The sequence below is a fragment of the Equus quagga genome, chromosome 5, assembly GCF_021613505.1.
Source record: "Equus quagga isolate Etosha38 chromosome 5, UCLA_HA_Equagga_1.0, whole genome shotgun sequence".
Taxonomy (NCBI): domain Eukaryota; kingdom Metazoa; phylum Chordata; class Mammalia; order Perissodactyla; family Equidae; genus Equus; species Equus quagga.
Window position 1 is genome coordinate 11,424,524 of NC_060271.1, and position 26,912 is coordinate 11,451,435.

Below are 26,912 nucleotides of genomic sequence, written 5' to 3' on the forward strand. Positions count from 1 at the left end.
GAGAACAGGGAGCTGTGGCAGAGACTGGGGTTATTGTTCAGGGCTGTAAATCCAGCACCTGACATGTGCTTGTCTTAGCATAAATGAATGAGTGAGTGAATGAATGAATGAACTGAGGGCAATGTCTATGAAAAAGGCTGGGAGTGGCGCTAGGAGCTCGGGAAGTCAGGTTGTTGGATCCTGGTTCACTACCTGCTACGTAATAAATACTAAAAACTCACTGCTTTCTAGTTATTTTACTACAGCCTGTGCTCTTGAGGTTGTTTATGTCTCTCATATCCAGGCCTGGCTCCATGGGCGTGGGACCTAAGCAGTCACGCAGGGCCCTGAATTCAGAAGGTTACATGCTCTGTTGAATGCCCTGCTGTCATCATCTCCAAACTGTTAATACATTTTTAACAAGGGGCTCCACATTCTCATTTTGCACTGGGATCCACAAATTATGTAGCGGGCGCTGATTGCATGCCTGGTGGAAATGCTAGATAATGGTACGCTATTTCATGTCTCTCCCCAATCCAGTGTTCAGTGTCCTCTGTTAGCAGCTTGAAATGGAACATGGTGGACATTGGCAAACGTTAGAAAGCAGAATGAGAACCACTTGTAAAACAATTACCAGCACAGCACTGGATAGGCCACGCTCCGTGAGTACAAAGATCATAAACGCCTACCACCAGCCCCCACACCCGTGTGGGTTTTGATAGAATATCACGGTGGGAAAGAAAGCTTTTTGCATAGCCGTTTACTATTTGTGGCAAAAAAAGAAAAACAATGACTTCAGCCATGGCATTATTTCAAAACCTAATTTCAGACCTCCCATGACTGAAAACTGTATGACACTCCAGGAGGGTATAAGAAGTCCTGAATGAAGGTTTGCATCAATTGACAAAGGCTTAGAAATCCGGGAACTCGCGCCTCCTCTGGCCAAGCCCGAGCTGCCCCTCCCACCGCTCTTCCTCCTTCCCAGGGAAGAAAGGAGCTTCCCGCAGGCCACAGAGGCGCAGTGGGAGAGGTGACCCTCCCCAAGCGCGGGGCTCGAGAAAGCTCACCCTCTCCCCCCGCCCCAGAGACTGCTGGCAATCCGCGCGGCGCACGGCGATGGAGTCCTCCTGGCTAGAGACGCGCTGGGCGCGGCCCTTTTACCTGGCTTTCGTGTTCTGCCTGGCCCTCGGGCTGCTGCAGGCCATCAAGCTCTACCTGCGGAGGCAGCGGCTGCTGCGAGACCTGCGCCCCTTCCCCGCGCCCCCCACCCACTGGTTCTACGGGCACCAAAAGGTAGATAGAAGGGAGGGGAGAAGGAGGATGCTGGAAACCGGGTGAGCAGAGGCGGCTGCTTCTTTCCCTTCCTCCCATTCCCCCGTCCTGCACAAACCTCTCTGGCCCAGCGCGTGGCTCTGGGCATCTTTTCATTACACCAGACTTTCCCTCACAGCCCTACTGGGAAACGGAAACACCCTGGAGCCACTAGAGAGGAATCTTGGGGAGCTGGGAGGGGGCTATTTAAAGAGACAAAACAGAAAAAGAGAACGTGGTGTAACTCAGGTCTGTGTCCAATTGCTTCACCAATCTCTTGTATATGAATGCATTTTATTTATACCGCATTTATATTTATTTATATTGCATTTTAAAAAACCTTCCACATATATTGCCAAAAAAAATGGTATGTTATCCTGAATAACACTTACTAATTGCAGAAAATATGCAAAATTGGATGCAGTAGTTGCCACCCTTAGTCCCTTCCAGCCAGAGAAAATTAACTTCTTTTCTTAAGATTCTCGTGAAGTAGGGAGCAGCCCCAGCCAATCACTAAAAAAATATCGACTAAATGAAATTGTAAAATAGAAGGAGACCCTTACCTTTTGGTCTCTCCAGTTCTCTAAATCTGTTCCCACCCCTGATTCCTTGTTTTATTCATTCTGCCAACTTTGAGTGGCAGGTGTGTGATAGGTGCTTGGGTTACAAAGAGGAGACAGGTGCCTGCTCTCAAGGCGCCCAAGTCAGATGTGTAGGTAGACCACAGAGAGAAGATGAAAATACAGGGTCATGAGCGCTTTGACAGAGGCCTAGGGACAAGCGAACCTTGGAGGGACGTACGTATCTCTACCTAGGGGAGGAAAGAAAGTCTGTGAAAGGCTGAGCAGAATCCTAAAGGGTGGGTGGGGTAGGGTGGGGAGGGTGTCCCTAGCAGAATCCTACTGCAGAGTCCTTTGGCTCCCCCACTCCTACTCCTCTTTCCTAAGGCAGCCTCTTTCAAGTCTTTCATCTGTTTATTTAAATCCTTACTTGTAAAATGTTATTACTGTGTTGCATTTCTTAATTTAATAATTTTGGATATCCATCTATTAAGTACCTTATGATGAGTAATCATTTACACTGCATCTTTTACTGCCCCCATATAGTTATATTGTATTTTTTTGTTAAATAGAAAAACTAGTCTTTATATTTTGATTATGTAAATGTTATTCGCCACCGACTTAATGGTTGATTTTGTTCCTATTCTCATAGGGCTTTTCTCTCCCATGGTGTTGTTAACTTCCTCCTTTTCTCACATGCTTAGTTTTTCAATATCTATCACTATTGTTGTTTCCCAAATGCTTTAATAGATCTGTCAATCACATCTCAATGATATTTCCAAATATTCAAGCATATCAAACAGTCTGTCCGTCCATATGCTTTTCTGGAGTCATTGCTCCTGGAGACTTCTCCTCCTGTTCTCATCTGGACTGGCTCTCTAGGCCTGGTGCTGTCCTGTGTCACGTCTCCTGTCTCCTGGCTACTCTGTCCTCTTTTGTTCTTGATTTATTTAATCATTTCTATGGGTAGCTTCTTGAGAAAGAATGAAGGAGTGTCAGGTGCGTCTTTTGAGCTCTTGAATGGCTGTAAATGTCTTTATCATAATTTTGAACTGGAATGATACTTTGTCTGGGTGTAGAATTACACTTTGGAAGAAATTTTCTCACAGAGTTTCGAAGACATTGTTCCATTGTCTTCTAGCTTTCAGGATAACTGTTGAAAGTTCTGATACCTTTCTGATTTTTTCCAACATTTTTATCGTGGTAAAATATACACAACATAAAATTTATCATATTAACCATTTTAAAAGTGTACTGTTCAGTGATATTAAATGCATTCGTAATGTTGTGCAACCATCAATGTCATCCAACTCCATAACTCTTTTCATCTTGTGAAATTGAAACTCTATACCATTAAACAATAACTCCCCGTTTCCGCCTTTCCTCAGCCCCTGGTAACCATCATTCTATTTTCTGTCTCTATGATTTTGACTACTCTAAGTATCTCGTATAAGTGGAGTCGTATAGTGTTTATCTTTTTGTGGCTAGATTATTTCACTTAGCATTATGTCCTCAAGGTTCATCTATATTGTAGCATATGTTAGCATTTCCTTCCTTTCTAAGGCTGAATAATATTCCGTTGAGTGTACATACCACATTTTGTTTATCCGTTCATCCATTGATGGACACTTGGTTGTTTCCACATTTTAGCTGTTGTGAACATGGGTGTTCAGTATCTCTTTGAGACCCTCCTTTCAATTCTTTTGGATATACACCCAGAAATGGAATTGCTGGATCATATGGTAGTTCTATTTTTAATTAAAAAAAATTTTTTTAATTAAAAGTTTTTTTTGAGGAAGATTGGCCCTGAGCTAACATCTGTGCCCATCTTCCTCCACTTTATATGTGGGATGCCTGCCACAGCATGGCTTGACAAGTGGTGCATAGGTCCTTGCTTGGGATCCGAACTGGTGAACCCTGGGCCACCGAAGCGGACTGTGTGACCTTAACTGCTATGCCACCGGGCTGGCCCCTCTACTTTTAATTTTTTGAGAAGCCGCCATACTGTTTTCTGTAGTGGCAGTACCATTTTACACTTCCACCAAAAGTGCACGGGGGTTCCCATTTCTCCACGTCTTCACCAACACTTGTTATTTTCTATTTTTTTTTTTGATAGTAGCCCTCTGAATGGGGCTGAGGTAGTGTCTCATAATTTTGATTTGCATCTTCCTAGCGATTAGTGATATTGAGTATCATTTCAGGTGTTCAGTGACATTTTTATATCTTCTTTGGAGAAATGTCTAATTAAGTCCTTTGCCCATTTTTGGATCAGGTTGTTTGTTTTTTGTTGTTGAATTTTAGGAGTTCTCTATAAATTCTGGATATTAATCCCTTATCAGATATATGATTTGCGAATATTTTCTCCCATTCTGTGGGTTGCCTTTTTACTCTGTTGATGCTGTCTTTTCATTCACACCAATTTTTAATTTTCGTGAACTCTGTCTATTTTTTCTTTTTCACCTCTGCCTTTGGTGTCATATTCAAGAAATCATTGCCAGGTACAATGTTGTAAAGCTTTTACCCGATGGTTTCTTCTAAGAATTTTTATAGGTTTAGGTCTTACTTTGAGGTCTTTGATCCATTTTGAGTTTATTTTTGTATATGTTGTTAGGTAAGGGTCCAACTTCATGCTGTTGCCTGTGGATATTCAGTTTTCTCAGCACCATTTGTTGAAAAGCCTGTCTTTTCCTCATTGAGTGGTCCTGGCACCTTTGTCAAAAATCATTTGATCATATATTGGAGGATTTATTTCTGGGCTTTCTAGTCTATTCCATTTGTCTCTGTGTCTGTCTTTATGCCAGAACCATGCAGTTTTATTTATTGGAGCTTTGTAGTAAGTTTGGAATCGGGATGTGTGAGTCTTCCAGCTTTGTTCTTCTTATTGAAAATTGTTTTGGCTATTCAAGGTCCCTTGATATTCCATATAAATTTTAGGATGGATTTTTCTATTTCTGTAAAAAACATCATTGGGATTCTGATAGGGATTACATTGAATCTGTAGATCTCTTTGGGTAGTAATGACATCTTAACAATATTAAGTCTTCCGATCCATGAACATGGGATGTGTTTCCATTTATTTATATCTTTTTAAATTTCTTTCAGCAATTTTTTATGGTTTTCACTGTACAAGTCTTTCACCTCATTGGTTGGAAATAATTGGTTTTCCAATACTTGGTTTCAGCTCCTAAGTATTTTATTCTTTTTGATACTATTGTAAATGGATTTGTTTTTGTAATCTTGTTTTCAGATTGTTCATTGTTAGTGTATAGAAATACAACTGATTTTTGTGTAGAAAATATAGGTTTTCTACTTTTTAGTATAGAAATACAACCGACTTTGTATCCTATACTTTGCTGAATTCATTTAATAGTTATAACAGGGTATTTTGTGGAATCTTTAGGGTTTCCTACATATAAGATGATAGTATCTGTGAAGAGAGAATTTTACTTCTTCCTTTCCAATTTGGATGCCTTCTATTTCTTTTTCTTGCCTAGTTGGTCTGGCTACAACTTCCAGTACTATGTTGAATAAAAGTGGAAAAAGCAGGCATTCTTGCCTTGTTCCTGATTTTACAGGAAAATCTTTTTTTTTTTGTTTTGAGTAAGATTAGCCCTGAGCTAACATCTGCCTCCAATCCTCCCTTTTTACTGAGGAAGACTGGCCCTGAGCTAACATCCATGCCCATCTTCCTCTACTTTATATGTGGGACGCCTACCACAGCGTGGCTTGACAAGCGGTGTGTAGGTCTGCACCCAGGTTCCAAACAGGCAAACTGAAGCAGAACGTGCAAACTTAACTGCTGTGCCACTGGGCTGGCCCCAGAGGAAGATCTTTTAATGTTTCACCATTGACTATGATGCTCACTGTGGGTTTTTCATATATGACTTTTATTATATTGACGTAGTTTCCTTCTATTCCTAGTTTATTGAGTGTTTTTTTATCAGGAAAGATATTGAATTTTGTCAAATGCTTTTTCTCCATCGATTGAGATGATCATGCAGCCTTTTCCCTTCATTCTGTTAATGTGGTGTATGGTGTTGATTGATTTTCATATGTTCAACCATCCTTGCTTTCCAGGAGTAAATCCCACTTGGTCATGGTGTATAATCCTTTTAATGTGCTGCTTAATTGTTTCCTCATTTGTTGAGAATTTTTGCATCAGTGTTCATAAGGGGTATTGATTTCTGGTTTACCTTTTTTGTAGTGTTTTTGTCTGGCTTTGGCCAAATAGGATGAGTTAGGAAATGTTCCCTCCTCTTCAATATTTTGGAAAATTTTGAGAAGGATTGGTGTTACTTCTTCTTTAAATGTTTGGTAGAATTCACCGGTGAAGCCATCAGGTCCAGGGCTTCTCTTTGTTGGGAGATTATTTTTTGGTGAGGAAGGTTGGCCCTGAGCTGACATCTATTGCCAATCTTCCTCTTTTTGCTTGAGGAAGATTGTCGCTGAGGTAAGATCTGTGCCAATCCTCCTCTATTTTCGTAAGTGGGATGCTGCCACAGAATGGCTTGATGAGCAGTATGTAGGTCTGTGCCCAGGATCCAAACCTCTGAACCCCAGGCCACCTAAGCAGAGCATGTGAACTCAACCACTACACCACTGGGCTGCCCCCAAGGGAGATTTTTTTTTTAATTTTTATTTTATTTATTTAATTTTTTTATTGAGTTATTGATGGGTTACAATCTTGTGAAATTTCAATTGTACATTAATGTTTGTCAGTCATTTTGTAGGTGCACCACTTCACCCTTTGTGCCCACTCCCCACCCCACCTTTCCCCTGGTATCCACTAAACTGTTCTTCGTCCATAGTTTTAAATTCCTCATATGAGTGGAGTCATACACAGAGTATCTTTCTCTTGCTGGCTTATTTCACTTAACATAATTCTCTCAAGGTCCATCCATGTTATTGCAAATGGAATGATTTTGTTCTGTTTTGCAGCTGAGTAGTATTCCATTGTATATATGTACCACATCTTCTTTATCCATTCATCTGTTGATGGGCACTTAGGTTGCTTCCACGTCTTGGCTATTGTAAACAGTGCTGCAGTAAACATTGGGGTGCAGAGGACTTTTGGGATTGCTGACTTCAAGCTCTTTGGATAAATACCCAGTAGTGGGATGGCTGGATCGTATGGTAGTTCTATTTTTAGTTTTTTGAGGAATCTCCATACTGTTTTCCATAGTGGCTGCACCAGTTTGCATTCCCACCAGCAGTGTATGAGGGTTCCTTTTTCTCCGCAACCTCTCCAACATTTGTTGCTATTAGTTTTAGATATTTTTGTCATTCTAACGGGTGTAAGGTGATATCTTAGTGTAGTTTTGATTTGCATTTCCCAAGGGAGATTTTTGATTAGTAATTCAATTTCCTATTACTTATGGGTCTATTCACATTTTCCATTTCTTTGTGGTTTAGTGTTGGTAGGTTTTGTATTTCTAGGAATTTGTCCCTTTCATCCATTTTTTGGTATTTGATTGTTCATAGTACTCTCTTATAATCCTTTTTATTTCTGTAGAATCAGTAGTAATGTCTCCAATTTCATTTCTGATTTTAGCAATTTAAGAAGGAAGAGTCTTCTCTCTTTTTTCTTAGCCCATCTAGCTAAAGAGATGGAAATTTTGTTGATCTTTTCAAAGAATCAAATTTTGGTTTTGTTGACTTTTCTCTATTGTTTTTCTATTCTCTATTTTGTTTATCTCTGCTCTAATCATTATTATTTCCTCCCTTCTGCTAACTTTGGGTTTAGTTTTGTTTTTCTTTTTCTAGTTCCCTAACTTGTAAAGTTAGTTTGTTGATTTGAGATCTTTCTTATTTGTTAATCTAAGTATATATATAGTTATACATTTCCCCGTTACTGCTTTTTCTGTGTTCCATAAGTTTTGGTATGTTGTATTTTCATTTTCTTTTTTTTTTTTTTAAGATTGGCACCTGAGCTAACATCTGTTGCCAATCTTCTTCTTTTTTTTCCTTCTTATTCTAGCCAAACTCCCCCAGTACATAGTTGTATATTCTAGTTGTGAGTGCCTCTGGTTGTGCTATGTGGGATGCTGCCTCAGCATGGCCTGATGAGTGGTGCCAGACGCATGCCCAGGATCCAAACTGGCAAAACCCGGGGTCGCCAAAGCAGAGCATGCAAACTTAACCACTTGGCCACAGGGTTGGCCCCTGTATTTTCATTTTCATTCATCTCTAAGTATTTCCTTATTTCTCTGGTGTATTCTTTGATCCATTGGTTGGGTAAGATTATGTTGTTTAATTTCCACAAATTTGTGAATTTTTCAGTTTTCCTTGTTATTGATTTCTAACTTCATCCCCCTGTGGTTGGAGAAGATACTTTGCATGATATCTGTCTTTTAAAATCTGTTGAGACTTAATTTGTGGCCTAACATATAGTTTGTCCTGGAAAATGTCCCATATGCACTTGAGAAGAATGTGTTTACTGTTGTTGGGTAGAGTGTTCTGTACATGTCTGTCAGATCTAGTTGGTTTATCGTGTCATTTAAGTCCTCTGTTTTCTCACTTAACTTCTGTGTGATTGTTCTATCCATTATTGAAGGCAGGGTGTTGATATCTCCAACTGTTATTGTAGAACTGTCTATTTCTTTCTTCAATTCTGTCAGCTTTTGCTGCATATGTTTTGATGGTCTGTTGTTAGGTGCATAAATATTTATAATTGTTTTATCTTCTTGTATTGAACTTTTTGTATATAACGTCCTTTTTTGTCTCTGTAACCTTTTTGGATTTAAAGTATATTTTGTCTGATATTAATATAGCCATACCTGCTCTCTTTTGGTTACTGTTTGCATGGACTATCTCTTTCCATGCTTTCACTTTTAATCTAATGATGTCTTTGGATCCAAAATGAGTCTTGTAGACAGCATATAGTTGGATCATGTTTTTTTAAAAATACATTATCCCAATCTCTGTGTTTTGATTTGAGAGTTTAATCCATTTACATTTAAATAATTGCTGATAAGGAGGGACTTTCTTTGTCATTTTGATATTTGTTTTCTATATGCCTTATAGCTTTTTTTGTCCCTCATTTCCTGCATTATTGTCTTATTTTGTATTTGGTTGATTTTTTTGTACTGAAATATTTCAATTCCTTTCTTATTTTCTTTTGTGTATATTCCATAGTGATTTTCTTTGTGGTCACCATGGGGATTACATTTAGCATCCTAAAGTTATAACACACTAATTTGAATTTATATCAGCTTAACTTCAATAACATACAAAAACTCTGCTCGTTTACAACTGTTCCCATCCATTTTAGTTGTTGATGTCAGAAAATTACACCTTTATACATTGTATGCCCCAAAACATAAACTAATAATTCTTTAAATGCATTAGTTTCTAAATTCATGTAGAAAAAAGGTGGAGTTACAAACTATTGTTACAATAATATTAGTGTTTATAATTGCCCATGTATTTACCTTTATTGAGATCTTTATTTCTTCATATGGCTTCGAGTTGCTATCTAGTGTCCTTTCATTTCACCCTGTAGAACTCCTTTGAGCATTCTTGCCAGGGAAGGTCTAGTGGCAGTAAGCTCCCTCAGCTTTTGGCTATCTGGGAATGTCTTAATTTCTCCCTCACTTTTGAGGGACAGTTTTGCCAGATATAGGACTCTTGGTTGACAGGCTTTTTTTCTTTTAGCTCTTTGAATATATCAGCCCACTGTCTTTTGTCTTCCAAAGTTTCTGATGAGAAATCTACTGATAATCTTATTGAGGATCCCTTGTATGTAATGAGTTGCTTCTCTCTCGCTGCTTTCAAGATTCTCTTTTTGTCTTTGTCATTCAAAAGTTAGATTATAATATAACTCAGTATGGATCTCTTTGAGTTCATCTTACTTGGAGTTCACTGAGCTTCTTAGGTGTTTATATTCATATCTTTCTTCAAATTTGGGAAGTTTTTAGCCATTATTTCTTCAAATATTCTCTCTATTCCTTTCTCCTCTCTCTTCTCCTTCTGGGACTGTATGTTGGTCTGCTTGATGGTGTCCCATAGGTCCCTTAGGCTCTGTTCACTTTTCTTCATTTTTCTTTCTGTTCCTCAGATTCAATAATTTCCGTTGTTCTTTCTTTAAGTTCATTGATTATTTCTTCGCTCTGATTATATCTGCCTTTGAATCCTTCTAGGGACTTTTAATTTCAGTTATTGTACATTTCAACTCCAGCATTTCTTTTTCGGTTTTGTGTCTCTTTAATGATATTTCCATTTTGTCCATACATTATTTTCTTGACTTTCTCCACATCTTCCTTTAGTTCTTTGAACATCTGTAAGACAGTTGTTTTGAAGTCTTTGTCTATTAGGGCTGCCACTAGGTCTTCTTCAGGGAAATCTTCTGTTGATTTAATTTTTTCCTTTGAATGGGCCATATTTTTCTTTTTCTTTGTATGCCTTGTGATTCTTTGTTGAAAGCTGGACATTTCAATCTAATGATATAACTCTGGAAATCAGATTCTCCCCCTTCCCTGGGGTTTGCAGTTTTTTTTTTAGTTGTTGTAGGCTCTCTCTGTGCCAAGGATCAGCATGAGGTGTACACTTAAGGTCTTCTCAGGTCTTTTCTAGATCCATGCCTTTCCTCATGCATGTGTGGTGACTTTCTAATTTTTCCCACATATTCAGTTGTTTTTGAATGTCCTAGTCTTTATGCCATTTTTTCCTCCCTAAAGCCGCAGTACATAGTTGTATATCCTACTTGTAAGTCATCTAGTTCTTCTATGTGGGGTGCCACCACAGCATGGCTTGATGAGTGGTGTGTAGGTCTGTGCCCAGGATCCATGCTGGTGAACCCTGGGCTGCCAAAACAGAGTGCACGAACTTAACCACTCAGCCCTGGGGCCAGCCCCTGTCCTAGTCTTTAATGTCTGGTTCTCAAAAGGGGAAAAAGAGAGAAGTGATGGGGGGAAAGACATCAGCCCTTTAAATCCTCTGAAAGTCACTTCAGCCAGAGGGGGAGGGGCTTGCAATAATGAGGGGAGGTGCATCAACAGTGGCCACTGGCCTCTTTGTCAGCACCTCTGTGACAGAAGAAGCAGTAATCAGAGCACAGATGCCCAATATTTGGAGGACAGGGTCTTTTTGTTCTCCCGGCTCCCACAAACTGTGTACAAGGTGCTCCAGGAACACCTGTAGCTGCCTGCCAACGGTCTAGGGGTGGGGGATGGGTAGGTGCTACTGTGCAAATTGCTGAAATTGACCAAAATTAACCACAGTTTACAGTCCAAGCCTTTTCCTTGGAAGTTGCAAGCCTTCAACTCCAGAGTTCCACAATAGGTAACATCACACACATTCTGCCAGTGCAATAGTTGTCTAGGTGGGGAGACAGAATACTGGTACTTCCTAGTCTACCATCTTTCCAGAATCCTCCCACTTTTCTGATTCTTAATCCTTATTATGTGACCCTTTGCTCTTCCTCTCTAGCAGCTTTAAGGTCTTTCCTTTGCCTCTGGTGTCCTGAAATTTAATTATGATGTGCTTAGCTGTGGCATCTAGGCACTTTTTTCATTTATTATGCCTGATGTTTGATTGGCAATCTTTTCCATCTGGAAACTCATGTCATCAGTTCTGGGAAATTTTTATGTATAATATTTGTCTTAGTTTAGGTTTCCCCGGAATAAGACCTTGAGATAAGGATTCAAGGGCAAGTAGTTTATTTTGGAGATAATGCCAGGAAACTTCGATACAGGATTAGGCAGGTGAGATAGGGATGGGAAGGCAGCCAATGCAGACTTTGTTCTCAAGCAGGTTACCACTGTGGATAACTGGAGTTAATCCCACAGGGGAACTCTGGTGGCCAATGTATGTACCTCAGAGTTATCCTGCCTGAAGAGTAAGGGAACTGGGGCATTTTTAGACTAACTTCTGTCAGTCATTGGTGGAAGGCTGGTTCTAGGGGGTGTTAAATCTCCAGTACTTCTGGACTGTTATGCAGGCAGCAAAGCAGGCTCCAGTGGCCAGAGCAAATCCTTAGTTTAATAAATGCAGATGTTGGTTATGGTATGCCTTAAAGTGGTAAGAATGATGAGTTGGGACAGAATAGTACCAGTGAATAATACAATTTCTTTGATACTCCCCACCACACCCAATTTCTCTCTTCTCTCATTCTGAAATTCCTTTTGGTTACATAGAGACCTCCTGGATTTTTTAAATTAATTTTTTAAATTTATTGAGTTCATGATAAGTTACAATCTTGTGAAATTTCAGTTGTACATTTTGTTTGTCAGCCGTGTTGTAGGTGCACCCCTTCACCCTTTGTGCCCACCCTCCACCCCACCTTTCCCCTGGCAGCCACTAATCTGTTCTCTTTGTCCACATTTTTAAATTCCTCACGTGAGTGGAGTCATACAGAGATTGTCCTTCTTTATCTGGCTTATTTCGCTTAACATAATTCCCTCAAGGTCCATCCGTGTTGTTGCAAATGGGACAATTTTATTCTTTTTTTTACGGCTGAGTAGTATTCCACTGTATACATATATATATATATATATATACCACATCTTCTTTATCCAATCATTTATTGATGGGCACTTAGGTTGCTTCCACGTCTTGGCTATTGTAAATAATGCTGCAATGAACATTGGGGTGCATGGGACTTTTGGAATTGCTGACTTCAAGCTCTTTGGATAAATACCCAGTAATGGGTAGCTGGGTCGTATGGTAGTTCTATTTTTAGTTTTTTGAGGAATCTCCATACTGTTTTCCATAGTGGCTGCACCAGTTTGCATTCCCACCAGCAGTGTATGAGGGTTCCTTTTTCTCCACAACCTCTCCAACATTTGTTACTATTAGTTTTAGATATTTTTGTCATTCTAATGGGTGTAAGGTGATATCTTAGTGTAGTTTTGATTTGCATTTCCATCATGCACAGCGACGATGAACGTCTTTTCATGTGCCTATTGGCCATCCATATATCTTCTTTGGAGAAATGTCTGTTCATGTCTCCAGCCCATTTTTTGATTGGGTTGTTTGTTTTTTTGTTGTTGAGTTGTGTGAGTTCTTTACATATTATGGATATTAAGCCTTTGTCGGATGTATGACTTGCAAATATTTTTTCCCAGTTAGTGGGTTGTTTTTTTGTTTCAATCCTGTTTTCATTTGCCTTGAAGCTCTTTAGTCTGATGAAGTCCCATTTGTCTATTGTTTCTATTGTTTCCCTTCTCTGAGAAGACATGGTGTCTGATAAGATCCTTTTAATACTGATGTCAAAGAGTGTACTGCCTACATTTTCTTCTAGAAGCCTTATGGTTTCAGGTCTCACTTTTAGGTTTTTGATCCATTTTGAGTTTATTTTGGTGAATGGTGAAAAAGAATGGTCAATTTTCATTCTTTTACATGTGGCTTTCCAGTTTCCCAGCACCATTTGTTGAAAAGACTTTCTTTTCTCCATTGTATGCACTCAGCTCCTTTGTCGAAGATTAGCTGTCCATAGATGTGTGGGTTTATTTCTGGGCTTTCAATTCTGTTCCATTGATCTGTGCACCTGTTTTTGTACCAGTACCATGCTGTTTTGATTACTGTAGCTTTGTAGTATGTTTTGAAGTCAGGGATTCTGATGCCTCCAGCTTTGTTCTTTTTTCTCAGGATTGCTTTAGCAATTTGGGGTCTTTTGTTGCCCCATATGAATTTTAGGATTCTTTGTTCTAATTCTGTAAAGAATGTCATTGAGATTCTGATTGGGATAGCGTTGAATCTGTAGATTTCTTTAGGTAGAATGGACATTTTAACGATGTTTATTCTTCCAATCCATGTACATGGAATGTCTTTCCATCTCTTTATGTCATCATCCATTTCTTTCAGAAAAGTCTTGTAATTTTCATTATATAGGTCTTTCACTTTATTAGTTGAATTCACCTGAGGTATTTTATTCTTTTTGTAGCGATTGTGAATGGTATTGTGTTCTTGAGTTCTTTTTCTGTTAGTTCATTATTAGAGTATAGAAATGCTACTGATTTATGCAAATTGATTTTATACCCTGAAACTTTGCTGTAGTTGTTGATTATTCCTAAAAGTTTTCCAATGGATTCTTTGGGGTTTTCTATATATAAGATCATGTCATCTGCAAACAGCTAGAGTTTCACTTCTTCCCTCCCTATTTGGATTCCTTTTATTCCTTTTTCTTGCCTGATTGCTCTGGCCAGGACCTCCAGTACTATGTTAAATAAGAGTGGTGATAGAGGGCATCCTTGTCTCATTCCTGTTTTCAGGGGGATGGCACTCAGTTTTTGCCCATTGAGTATGATGTTGGCTGTGGGTTTGTCATATATGGCCTTTATTATGTTGAGGTAGTTCCCTTCTATGCCCATTTTGTTCAGAGTTTTTATCATAAATGGCTTTTGGATCTTGTCAAATGCTTTCTCTGCATCTATTGAGATGATCATGTGGTTTTTATTCCACAATTTGTTGATGTGGTGTATCACATTGATTGATTTGCGGATGTTGAACCACCCCTGTGTCCCTGGTATGAATCCCACTTGATCATGATGTATGATCCTTTTGATGAATTGCTGAATTTAGGTTGCCAAAATTTTGTTTAGAATTTTTGCGTTTATGTTCATCAGTCATATTGGCCTGTAGTTCTCTTTTTTTGCGCTGTCCCTGTCAGGCTTTGGTATCAGTGTGATGTTGGCCTCATAGAATGTGCTAGGAGGTGTTCCATCCTCCCTAATTTTTTGGAATAGCTTGAAAAGGATAGGTATTAAATCCTCTCTGGAAGTTTGGCAGAATTCCCCATGAAAGCCATCTGGGCCTGGGGTTTTATTCTTTGGGATTCTTTTCATTGCTGTTTCAATCTCTTTCCTTGTGATTGGTCTGTTCAAATTCTCTGCTTCTTCTTGAGAGAGCTTTGGGAGATTATAGGAATCTAAGAATTTATCCATTTCCTCTAGGTTATCCATTTTGTTGGCATATAGTTTTTTGTAATATTCTCTTATAATCTGTTGTATTTCTGTGGAGTCTGTTTTTATTTATCCTCATTCCTTTCTGATTTTGTTTATTTGAGCTGTCTCTCTTTTTTTCTTTCTGAGTCTGGCTAGGGGTTTGTCAATTTTATTTATCTTCTCAAAGAACCAGCTCTTTGTTTCATTGATCCTTTCTACTGCCTTTTTTGTTTCAATAGCATTTATTTCTGCTCTGATTTTTATTACTTCTCTCCTTCTGTTGACTTTGGACTTTGTTCTTCTTTCTCTAATTCAGTTAGGTGTAGTTTAAGATTGCTTATTTGGGATTTTTCTTGTTTATTAAGATGTGTTGTATTACGATGAATTTCCCTCTTAATACAGCTTTTGCTGTATCCCATATGAGTTGGTATGGCATGTTATCATTTTCATTTGTCTCCAGGTATTTTTTTATTTCTTCTTTAATTTCTTCAATGATCTATTGCTTGTTCAATAGCATATTGTTTAGTCTCCACATCCTTGTGCCTTTCTCAGCTTTTTTCTTGTAATTAATTTCTAGCTTTATAGCATTATGATGGGAGAAAATGCTTATTATTTCAATTTTTTTAGATTTGTGCAGTCTTGCCTTGTTTCCCAACATATGGTTTATCCTTGAGAATGTTCCATGCACACTTGAGAAGAATGTGTATTGTACTGTTTTTGGATGAAGTGTTCTATATATGTCTATTAACTCCAATTGTTTTAGCTTTTCGTTTAGCTCCACTGTTTCCTTGTTGGTTTTCTGTCTGGATGATCTGTCCATTGATGTGTTGTGGTGTTGAGATCCCCTACTATTATTGTGTTCTTTTTAATGTCTTCTTTTAGTTGCTTTATGAACTTTGGTGCTCCTGTGTTCGGTGCATAGATATTTATAAGCATTATTTCTTCTTGATGAAGTGTCCCTTTGATCATTTTATATTGTCCCTCTGTGTCTCTCTTTACCTGCCTTATTTTGAAATCTGTTTTGTCTGATATAAGTATTGTGACACCGGCTTTCTTTTGTTTGCTATTAGCTTTGAGTATTGTCTTCCACTTCTTCACTCTGAGCCTGTGTTTGTCCTTGGGGCTGAGGTGTGTTTTCTGGAGGCAACAAATTGTTGGATCTTGTTCTTTAATCCATTTTGCCACTCTGTGTCTTTTTATTGGAGAGTTCAATCCATTGACATTGAGGGTGATTATTGATGCGTGAGGGCTTAATGCTGTCATTCTGTTGCTCGTTATCTGGTTTTCCTGTGTTATCTTTGTTTCTCGTCCTGTGTGTTTTAGCCTACCCATTGACTTCTGCAATTCCTTATGCTGGGTTTCTTAGATTTCCCCTTATTTATGTTTTGTGTCTCTGTTCTGTTTTTTAGTTTAGTGGCTACCCTGAAGTTTGTATTCAGAATCTCGTGTATAATATAGTCCATTTTATGGTGGTCTCTTATTTACTTGACCTAGGCTGATTTAGTCCCTTTGCTCTTCTCTTCCTAAATTATTCTCTTCATCTCTTCTTCCAACTCATGTTGTGAGTTTGTGGTTAGAGTGATAAGATCGTCTTTGCTTTGGTGGTTTCCTTCCCTTTATCCTAAAGCTATAGTTGAATATTTATCTTATTCTGATTCCATCTGTTTGTCTTCCTACTCTGTGATTTGTGACCCCTTTCTCCCTTTTTTTCTTTTTTCAGGTATGAAAGCCTTCTTGAGGATTTCTTGTAGTGGAGGTCTTTTGGTTACAAAGTCCCTTAGCTTTTGTTTGTCTGGAAAATATTTAATTTCTCCCTCATATCTGAAGGATATTTTTGCTAGATAGAGTATTCTTGGCTGAAGATTTTTATCCTGTAAAGTTTTGAATATGTCATTCCATTCTCTCCTAGCTTGTAAAGTTTCTGTGGAGAAATCCGCTGAAAGTCTGATAGGAGTTCCTCTGTAGGTTATTTTCTTCTGCCTTGCTGCCCTGAGTATTCTTTCTTTGTCATTCATTTTTGCCATTTGTACTACTATATGCCTTGCAGTAGGTCTTTTTACATTGACAAATCTAGGAGATATGAAAGCTTCCTCCATACACATTTCTCCCTCAATCCCTAGATTTGGGAAATTTTCTTCTATTATTTCTTTGAGCACTCTTTCTGTTCCATTTTCCTTTTCCACACCCTCAGGGATTCCAATAATTCTTAAATTGGATTTCCTCATTGAATACACTATTTCTTGGAGATTTTCTTCTTCTTTTTAAAAATTGTTAATTCTCTTTCTTCCTCTGTCTGGAGCCATTCAGCCTGTCTATCTTCGATTATGCTAATTTGCCCTCTATGGTATCTACATGTGCATTCAGGGAATGCATATTCTGTTTTATCTGATCTGTTGTATTTTTCATCTCTAGTATTTCTGATTGATTCTTCTTTATAGTTTCAATCTCTTTTGTGAAGTAACTCCAGAACTCATTGACTTGTTTCTCTATATTTACCTTTACCTCATTGAGTTTTTTGATGATAGCTACTCTGAACTCATTTTCACTTAGTTTACCTATTTCCAAGTCCTCAGGACTTAGTTCTGTGTTTTTATTGTTTTCCTTCTCGTCTGGAGCTTTTATAAATTGCTGGATGGTAGAGGAGTGGGTTTTGCTCATGATGCTATTTTTCAGTTGCAGTTACAGCCTGTCGCCACTAGATGGGGGTCGAGAGCCACCCATTCTGAGCCTGCTGCCTTCAGCTGCGATGGCGGTGCACAGAGTGGGTTGGGGGAGGAGGGGCACTTTCTTTCGCATGTGGAACTGGATTCCAATCAGCTCTCGCTCTCTGGTTTCCCTGGGCCCTGACTTGATGGGGTCCCCGCACACAAAAGCTTTCCCCTGTTAGCGGGTTTCCACTGCATGGGTGGTGGGAGTCCTGGACCATCCTGTGGATATGTGGCCCCTCCCCTGCTCCTTCCCTCACCCTCTGCTGTGACCCCAGTCTCTAGGGGAGGGAGTGAAGTTCTCTCTTACCCCGTTCAAGCTCCTCCAGGGGTGGCTCCAGCCTCTCCGCCCTCCGTCGTTTGGCTGCTGTGGGTCTCTGACGATCTCTGTATTATTAGAATTATTGGTTGAAATTCAGTTGTTCATTTTTGGCTGTAGTTTGGAGAGGAGAGAGTCCCGGGTGAGCTCACTCTGCCATGTCACTGACGTCACGAATCTGGACCTCCTGGATTTAAAAAAAATCTTTGCTTTTTGATTTTGTCTTCCTACGATTTCTACTAAAACCATTTTTTTTAATTTGGCTATCATAATTTTAATTTCCAAGAGCTCTGTCTTATCCTTCATTTATTCTTCGGTCAGTTACCTTATGATGCATGAAAAAATACCCTGAGACTTAGTTGCTTAAGACAACAAAGAAGTCCAATTTATGTATTTTTCCTTTTGTTGCTTGTGCTTTTGGTGTTATATCTAAGAAAACATTGCCAAATGCAAGGCTAAATCCTTACGTTTTCTTCTAAGAGTCAGAGTTTTAGCTCTTTCATTTTGAACTTTGATCAATTATGAATTAATTTTTGTATATTGTGTGAGGTAGGGGTCCAACTTCATTCTTCTGAATATAGATATGCAGTATCCCAGCGCCATTTGTTGAAAAGACTATTCTTTCTCCCATTGAATTGTTTTGGCACCTGAATAGGAGAAAGCCAGTCCTCCTCCTCCCTGTCTCCTTTACTATCACATACTACCACACTCACAACACTTCTGACACCAGATGTGTGGGAATTTTCCCCACAGTAAGCAATTCTGTGACACCAGCTGGAAGTCCTATAATTTAGCTCAATTCTGATGCCATCTGCCTGAAGAAAGCATCAGATCCCACAGATTAAGAGCTCAATCCTGCAAGATTGCCCCCTGCCCCTTCAGATGCCAATCACAAGTCCAGGTTGAAACCTGAGGTTCTGACTAATCAACTATAAAGCAGAGGTTCCCAGGACTCCCTCCTCAGGTTTCATTAATTTGCTAGAACAGCTCACAGAACTCAGGAAAACACTTTACTTACTGCTACTGGCTTATTATAAAAGGATATGATAAAAGATATAGATGAACATCCAAATGGAAGAGATGCATAGGGTAAGGTTTGTAGGAAGGGGAATTATTTCTCTGGGGACTAAGCATTTTCTGAATATTTCTGAGCAACATTTCCTAAATATGTGTAATACATATTTTCAAATGTATTTAGATACTGTTGTGGATGAAGAAGTATGAATTCATATATTACAGGATTCACAATAGCTTTCTGTCCTTTTTATCCAGACAAAAGTTACTAAAGGTATAACCAAATGCTTGTGGCTGAGGGTCTCCATGACAATGTCTTACCTAAAGAAATAATCTTCATGTGAGGCTATAATGTCCATGAGGGCAAAGATCTTGCCTGCCTTATAGTTTTCTAAATCTCTATTGCCTGGTACATATAATAGGCACTTAATAAATTCTCATCTGTTTACTGTTTGCAAATGAACAAATGAATACATATTCACATTGTTGGGAAGCACTGCTTGCGTCGTCAGTGGATATTTGTCACTGGCTTGATTGTGGCAATGGGAGCAAAAAAGTCTGTAGCATTTCAAGAATTAGATTTCAAGAGTCTCAATGCTTTAGGGCTCCTAACCTACCCAGGGAGCACTTCATGGGTTAGAGGTACTAGCTGGTAATAGAGGAAATTGGGAGCCAAAGTTTTCCATCTCTTCTGAGGTGGAAACACCCTTCTCAGGGTAGGAACAAACCATCACAGGGAAAATCCTGTGATTGGTCACACAGGAAGAACTTGCCAGCCTTAAGTTTTCTCTGCAAGTTAGGACCCCCATGATCATGCTCAAATGTGTCACTAGACACACCCAGACACACACATACACCCGGACACGAGACACACATACAGGTGCCCCCCATCCCCCACATTATACAAGAATCTGATGTAAATGAATCTCATTGTCAGTGATTTAGAGGAACTATTTATTTTTATTTTTTTTTAAAGATTTTATGTTTCCTTTTCCCCGCAAAGCCCCCTGGTAGATAGTTGTGTATTTTTGGTTGTGCGTCTTTCTAGTTGTGGCATGTGGGATGCCGCCTCAGCATGGCCTGATGAGTGGTGCCGTGTCCACGCCCAGGACTTGAACCAGCAAAACCTGGGGCTGCTGAAGCAGGGCGTGTGAACTTAACCACTTGGCCACAGGGTGGCCCCCTAGAGGAACTATTTAAATGGGCCATTAGTAACCTGCTTGTCAAGGCAAAAAGTTCATCTCTGATGGTAGTATTTGTACTGATTTATAAATGTTGGAAGCTTAGAATTTTGTATTTGAGTTTGCTTCAAGCTTCATACACCTGTTTAAATGAGGCTTCTACTGTCGTAAGGGAAAAAGAATTGGATTTTCTTTGTAGATGGAGTTGGCAGGTTTTTAGAAAGGAGTCTTCATTATTAAGTTTTGAGAAAGAATCGCTCATCAGTCATTACAGAGGAAAAGAGAGAGGGAATGGAGTGGTGAGCTGGATGATGGGTCATGTCAATCTACTAACAGTTTGCTTTCCACATTGGAAAAAAACTTTTTCAGCTTCCAGACTCCACTTCTAATCTAAGTATGTGATGTTGGTGGTGAAGCAGAGTGTGTGACTTGGCTCCCTTCACCCTCTCGGTTGGGTATATGTCATTGGCAGTGACTTAGTCTGGGGATACAACATGTATTTATAGTGAAAAGATAAATATACTAACCTTGTTTAGAAAATTACACCCCAAGCTTAGAAATCCCAAGGAAAGTAGGTTCACCCACTTCCAGGAAAAGGACTTGGCCCCTCTGCCTGTGCAACCTCATCCAGGCCCTGAGCTCAGCTTGTGTTTCTAAGAGGGGACAAATCCAGGCTGGCTGACTTCTCTAATTTCCTTCACTTTTTTCACTATAGTTACTTCAGGATGGTAAAATGGAGAAGCTTGAGGAGCTTGTCGAAAAATACCCTTGTGCCTTTCCTTGCTGGGTTGGGCCCTTCCAGGCATTTTTCTATATCTATGACCCAGACTATGCGAAGACATTTCTGAGCAGAACAGGTAAGAAAAGAGGGAATCTCAAGAATGTAATCCTCATAGGATGATATGCGCAACCCACAGGCAGGACTCTAAAGGAATTCTGCAGCAGAGATCAGTACTGGGCCTTTATGAGACACTGGAGAAAATGTGGGGAGGTTTCCTACCAATCCTGAAGGGGATCCCATGTCCCCCAGGTCCTGGTCTGGTTCAGGCTCCCGTGGGCCCTTTTAGGTCAGTATATCCCAGAGGCCAGGCAGCACCCCCAGATCACCAGGGGCTTCCTTTGCCTCTCTTGCTTCTGTGACTTCAGTGTCAGCAACACTCCCCACCCTCAGCCCCTTTCTTGAGCAGAGTCTTCAGGGGATGCTGACGTAGCTCTGCCTCTACTTGTTCAGTATGTCAGCCTGATTCCTAGATCGTTAATCTACCCATCTAACCTCTTGATTGCGGTCCAAATATTGTTTTTCTTTTCTCCCTGTTTCCCAACTGTGCTCCCTTTTGGGGGCACACATCATCTGACTCCCCCATCCAGTCCTTTTCCGTGGCTTCCATGGTGGAATATCTCATAGCACAAAATTTAAACGTGCAGTTCTTGCTCCACAAACTCTGGTATCCTCATCTTTCGTCCCTGTGCCCTTGTCTCGATTGCTCTCAGTCAATCCTAGTACAAGGAAGCAGCCTTTCCCTGCAAGTCTCCATGTTGCCCCTCCCCCAGCTGATTCCTCTCAAGCTCACCTCTTAAAGCACAAGAGCCTAAACAACTCCAGGTGAGAGTTCAGGGGGCCCCAGGCGGCATTTGTACCTCCCTCTCTGGTATCTGCTGCCCCAGCTCTAAGAGTTCATTTGGTTTCCAGAAAGGATACAATATGTTGTCCCAACTCCTGTCCTGGAACCTTGTGACTGTCAGCAATCTCTGTGTCTGTTGGAGGAAGTGTAAACAAGGGAGGAACCTGGGTTCTTGAACCTGTCTGTCTTGTGGGCTTGCTGTTCTCTGGTTCCAGAACCAAGGCTTGGGGTTTCCCCGGGCCTGCCAAGGGCTGTAGGAAGTGAGCTCTGGGCTCCCTCTTATTCACTGTTTGTGGTTAGTGCAGCCAAATGAAGAGAACTGTCGCCTGTGGTGACCGGTGATTTTCCTCTGATGCTGTCTCTTGTCTCCTCTGCTTGTCTCTGCAGATCCCAAGTCCAAGTACCCATGCAAGGTCTTGCTTCCATGTCTTGGTATGTATGTGCAAATGAGAGGGGTGCCCCGCTCTCTCGCTTGAAGTCCCCTTTCCATTAAAGCATTAGTTCCTTGTGAATTTTGTGTTCCCAGTATAGTTCATGGATTGGCTTGGAGTTGAGAGGACATGAATATTTGTTGTGTTTCTACTTTGAGCTAGAGACCAGGCTTATATATAGACAAGACCAGCTAGAGAAGGTGCCTTATGTATACACCTTCCTTTAATGTGCCCAGCGACACAGTGAAGTAGATATTTATTATCACACTTTATGACTGAGAAAACCAAGCCTCAGGAAGGTTAAGTGACCTACTCTATTATGTCATATGCCGCATAATGATGTTTTAGTCAATGATGGAGGGCATATACAATGATGTTCCTGTAAGATTATTACCATATAGCCTAGGAGTGTAGTAGGCTATACCATCCAGGTTTGTGCAAGTACACTCTATTATGTTTACACAGCCATGAAATCAACTAACAACACATTTTTCAGAGCATATCCCCATCGTTAAGCGACATATGACTCTACTAGACAGGTCGTAACTGGGGATTCCAGGATTATCACTTTCATCAGGCTTTTAAACTTGGAGTCTTTCTCACGAAGCTAAATACATCCATCCCAGATGTAAGCATCAAAACTCCCCTCAATCTTAATAGATGGGCACTGCTTTGATATTCCACTATGTCATGACCACCTATGCGTCATGGTCATTCCATGATGTCTGTGTTCCTCACCTTTCCTTCCTTGTCTCATCTAATAAAATAGCATGAGGTTTTGTGCCTTTTATTTCTCAAGGAAAAGGACTAGTGAGTCTCGATGGACCCAAGTGGTTCCAGCACCGTTGCCTATTAACTCCTGGATATAGTGTTAACATCTTGAAATCATATGTCGAGGTGATGGCCCATTCTGTGAACATGATGTTGGTAAGTGAAGGGACAAAAGTGCTCTGGTGTGTTGCAAAATGCTTCCAACAGGGACTGGGTTAGACATATGTTTAATGGGCAGTGAGAGTCAAAGGGGGATGATTTCTAGAAATTAACCAATGTGCAAGTACCCACTGAGCAATAGGTGTCCATGTAAAGCTTTGGGATTGTTCTTGGGGTGATAAAAAAAAGAGGAAGATCTGGTCATCTATCTTAGATATGTTTTGAGATCCTATGGCAGTAACCAAGGACCAAGTAGTAAGATTCAGACGGTAGGTGCTGTAGGCGACGGGTGAGGAAACCAGGAGCAGCTACAATAGCTTCAGATTCAGAGGAGACTCCAATTTACCATGAATGTGTGCTGCACTAGAACATGTGGGTCATATGGACGAGGGCGTTCTCGGCAGAGTGAGTCTGTGTGAACAAGGGTTTGGAGTTTGGAATGGACTCTCCTGAAGGCCATAAAGGACCTAGCAAAGGCTAAGTGTCTACACTGAAGTGGCAGATGTGAGTGTCCTCTTGTAGACAGTGGGTGATCTTTAGGAGTTGACCTGCGCCCTCCAAAGGGGCAGGAGGACTTTGCAGAGGAATATTCCTATGGGCGGTCCCTGGTGTATAAGTGAGTTCTATTCCCAAACTCCACTGTACGTGATATCCTTTAAAGTGCACTTATTTAAAAATCAGACGAGTACCTCATTAATACAGTCTCGTCATAAACACTTCAGACACCACAAACAAAGCCCAGGTTTCCCTCCCCCTTTTGCAAACCCATCTCTTTTCTCTAGAACTGCTGTTAGCAGCTGGTTGGCTGGGCTCTCAGCCAAGCTCACAGAAGCGGATTTAACCTGAAGTTTGCCAGATTGTGGTGAAAATACCCGTGTGAGTTCTCAAGGCAGACAGCTGGAGGCACAGGCTAGAGGGTGGGGCATGCTGCTCCTGTTTGGTGCTGCGCAGCTTTATGCACGATTGCAAACCAGCCGGTGGTGCTCTTTGAGTTTATCTCCTTTTCGCTAAACCACTTCTATTTTGCTGGCTTCTCAGTCCCATGTTTCCCTGAGATTCCTCTCACAGCTTTCCCTCTGCTGAGTTGTCCAAAGTGCCTCCAGCTTTGAGCCGCCTCTTTGCTCTCATTTCTTCTAAACTCACTCTTTGTACTCAGCAAAACTTACATAATTCAAGATGAAAGCAACTGACTAAACAATTACATTTAGGTAGAAGCATTAAATAATGTTTTTTTCCTGTGGCCTCCAAATTCTTAGCACTCAGCCGTAGGCATAGGTGCTCAACAAGTATAGGTTGATGTGAACTTAAACGTTGAGATTTATTTGTATTTTGACAGAAAGAATGCTTATTATCACAAATACACATTCAACAGGGGACTTTGTGGCAGTTTAAGCTACAAAACCTTTCAGGTGTGTGAGTAGGTCGTTTTCGGGGAGGTAAAGTGGACGCAGGCAGCGCTTGGCTGGGCGTCAGCTCCCTGCAGCTGCTCCAATCATGGCTTGTCTCTTTCTCCCACTTCTCAATAGAAAATGGTTTTCCCCCCTAATGTTCCAGGTTTATTTTAAGAATGGTTATGGTGTTTGAGAGTAGTGTCGGGGTGGGGTGTCTAGCAGTTTGGGGATGCTGATGGAGGAAGCCCTGTAATTATGGGTCTTGTAGCAGAGACTGTCTTTTTACTGGGACTCTGATCTGTGTTAAAGCAGAGTTATGGTAATAATTGAAAGGCCAAAGCTCCTTCACTCAGCCACTTACCAGACACCTGGTTTACTCCATCTTCTTTCTCACCCAGCTGGGTTCATTTTCCCTTCCTCATGCCAAAGAAGCACTTGTCTTACTGCCCTTCATGACCTTTGGCTCCTGCTCGGTCGGGGCTGTCTCCCTCACGTCATAAGGGCAGGGTCAGAGAGGAGTCTTCAGATACAGGCGGTCTCGTGATGGTGATGCTGTTGATCTTGACCTCCTGTGCCAGGGCAAGTGGGAGAAGATTTGTGGCGCTCAGGACACGATCGTGGAGGTCTTTGAGCACATCAACTTGATGGCCCTGGACATACTCATGAAATGTGCTTTCAGCCGGGAGACCAACTGCCAGATAAACAGGTCAGCGAGGGGAGGACAAAAAAGACACTTGTTTGCCATTATCTAAGTCATTTATTGACATTATCCTCACTTTCTCTTCTAGCCACTGTGATCTTTATGTAAAATCGACATTTGAAGCCAGCAAAATCATCTTTTATCGCTTGTACAGTTTCTTACGTCACCACAACATACTTTTCAACTTCAGCCCTGAGGGTCACCGCTTACAGGAGACCAGCCAAATGCTGCATCAGCACACAGGTAGTTCTTGGGTTTGAGCTGCCCATGGCCATAACGCTTTCATCATTGTACTGTGTCTCTCTGGAGAAACAGGCCTCAATGTGACAAGAGAAAGAATTCTTGTCTTAATGGAGCTCTCATGTGGGCACTGCTCAAAAGATATACAAGTCCTTACAAGAGTTTGAGCATCCGTAGTGGTAGTCTTATCAGAAATTTTCTATATATTATGCAGTTTTTACTATGTACAATTTTTATGAATACAAATATAACCCAACAAGTGGGCATTTAATATTTCAAGACACACATGGCCTATGGCTTTTTGCCCATTTATTGCCATAATGATGACAAACTAAGAGCATTCATGCAACATAGGAATGAAGAGGAGAACAGAGTACACATGGACATATATTGAAAAGAAGAGGGAAATGAGGAGTCGTTCAACGGGTGTGAAGTTTCAGTTATGCCAGCTGAGTAAGTTCTGGAGATCTGCTGTCCAACACAGTGTCTATAGTTCACTATGCTGTGTTGTACGCTTACAAAGTCACTAAGTGGGTAGATCTCAGGGTAAGTCTTCTTACCACAATAAAAAACTAAAGTAAAAGAAGCTCAGTTCAAAAATAAATAGTTTTAGCAAAACTAACATAAAAGTTGAGATAGATTCCGCTTTTTAAGCAATTCAGCATGACTTTTCATGAGCATCAGATAGAGCATATTTATCAAGCAGTTAACTAATCCTTTTTCAGCTCCACGTTTACTAGCAGTGTGACTTTGTTTTGTCTCAGTGTCTTCTGTAAAATGGGGATAAAAATGAACCAATCTCATAGGTTCATGGTGATGATTAAATATGTTAATGTATGTAAGCACTTAGGAGAGTGCCTGCCATGGAGTAAATGTTAACTATCAGATATATTTACCCATAGGAGATTTGCGAGACACACCTGCACTTGCACACTCACAGACATATGTGCACACATGAACCTAGATGTGGCAAGGAGGACAGTCCGATAAGCAAGTTAGAAACAATTAAGACATAAACGGGCATTATTTACAGTGAGAGTTCTCAAACCTGTTCGCATGATGGACCATACAGAAAATGTAAACGTTTGTGTGGCTCATTGGAGTAAACAGGAGTGGATTTGGGGGCATCTCCATGGGACTTGGTGAAAAAAATCTTTATGTTGTCTTTGTATTAGATAATTATGGTGAGAAAATGCAAAGTATTAGGTAAAAGATTAAATGTTACAGTTGTTCAAAATAAAACCTTTCAGGGGCTGGCCCCGTGGCCGAGTGGTTAAGTTCGTGCACTCCGCTGCAGGCAGCCTAGTGTTTCCTGGGTTCGAATCCTGGGCGCGGACATGGCACTGCTCATCAAACCATGCTGAGGCAGTGTCCCACATGCCACAACTAGAAGAACCCACAAGGGAAGAATATACAACTATGTACTGGGGGGTTTTGGGGAGAAAAAGGGAAAAATAAAATCTTAAAAAACAAAACCTTTCAAAAATTTTAATTTTTCTTTAGTTAGATTTATCAATATTTGCTTTCATTGAATCTGGATTTTTAAAAATTTTATTGATGTCATAATAGTTTATAACATTGTGTAATTTCAGTTGTACATTATTATTTGTCAGTCACAATATGAATGTGTTCCTTCACCCCTTATGCA

At 40.3% G+C, this 26,912-nt stretch overlaps 1 protein-coding gene across 1 annotated transcript in view; it reads left to right on the forward strand.

The window, feature by feature from the left end:
• Positions 1-1,031: 1,031 nt before the first annotated feature.
• LOC124238959 (cytochrome P450 4X1-like) overlaps positions 1,032-26,912 on the forward strand; it is a 45,887-nt gene continuing 20,006 nt past the window's right edge. The window contains exons 1-6 of the mRNA XM_046660215.1: positions 1,032-1,272; positions 20,666-20,807; positions 21,960-22,004; positions 22,803-22,930; positions 24,903-25,030; positions 25,113-25,267. Coding sequence (XP_046516171.1) covers positions 1,096-1,272; positions 20,666-20,807; positions 21,960-22,004; positions 22,803-22,930; positions 24,903-25,030; positions 25,113-25,267 — 775 coding nt within the window. The 5' untranslated portion in view covers positions 1,032-1,095. The remainder of the gene's footprint in view (positions 1,273-20,665; positions 20,808-21,959; positions 22,005-22,802; positions 22,931-24,902; positions 25,031-25,112; positions 25,268-26,912) is intronic.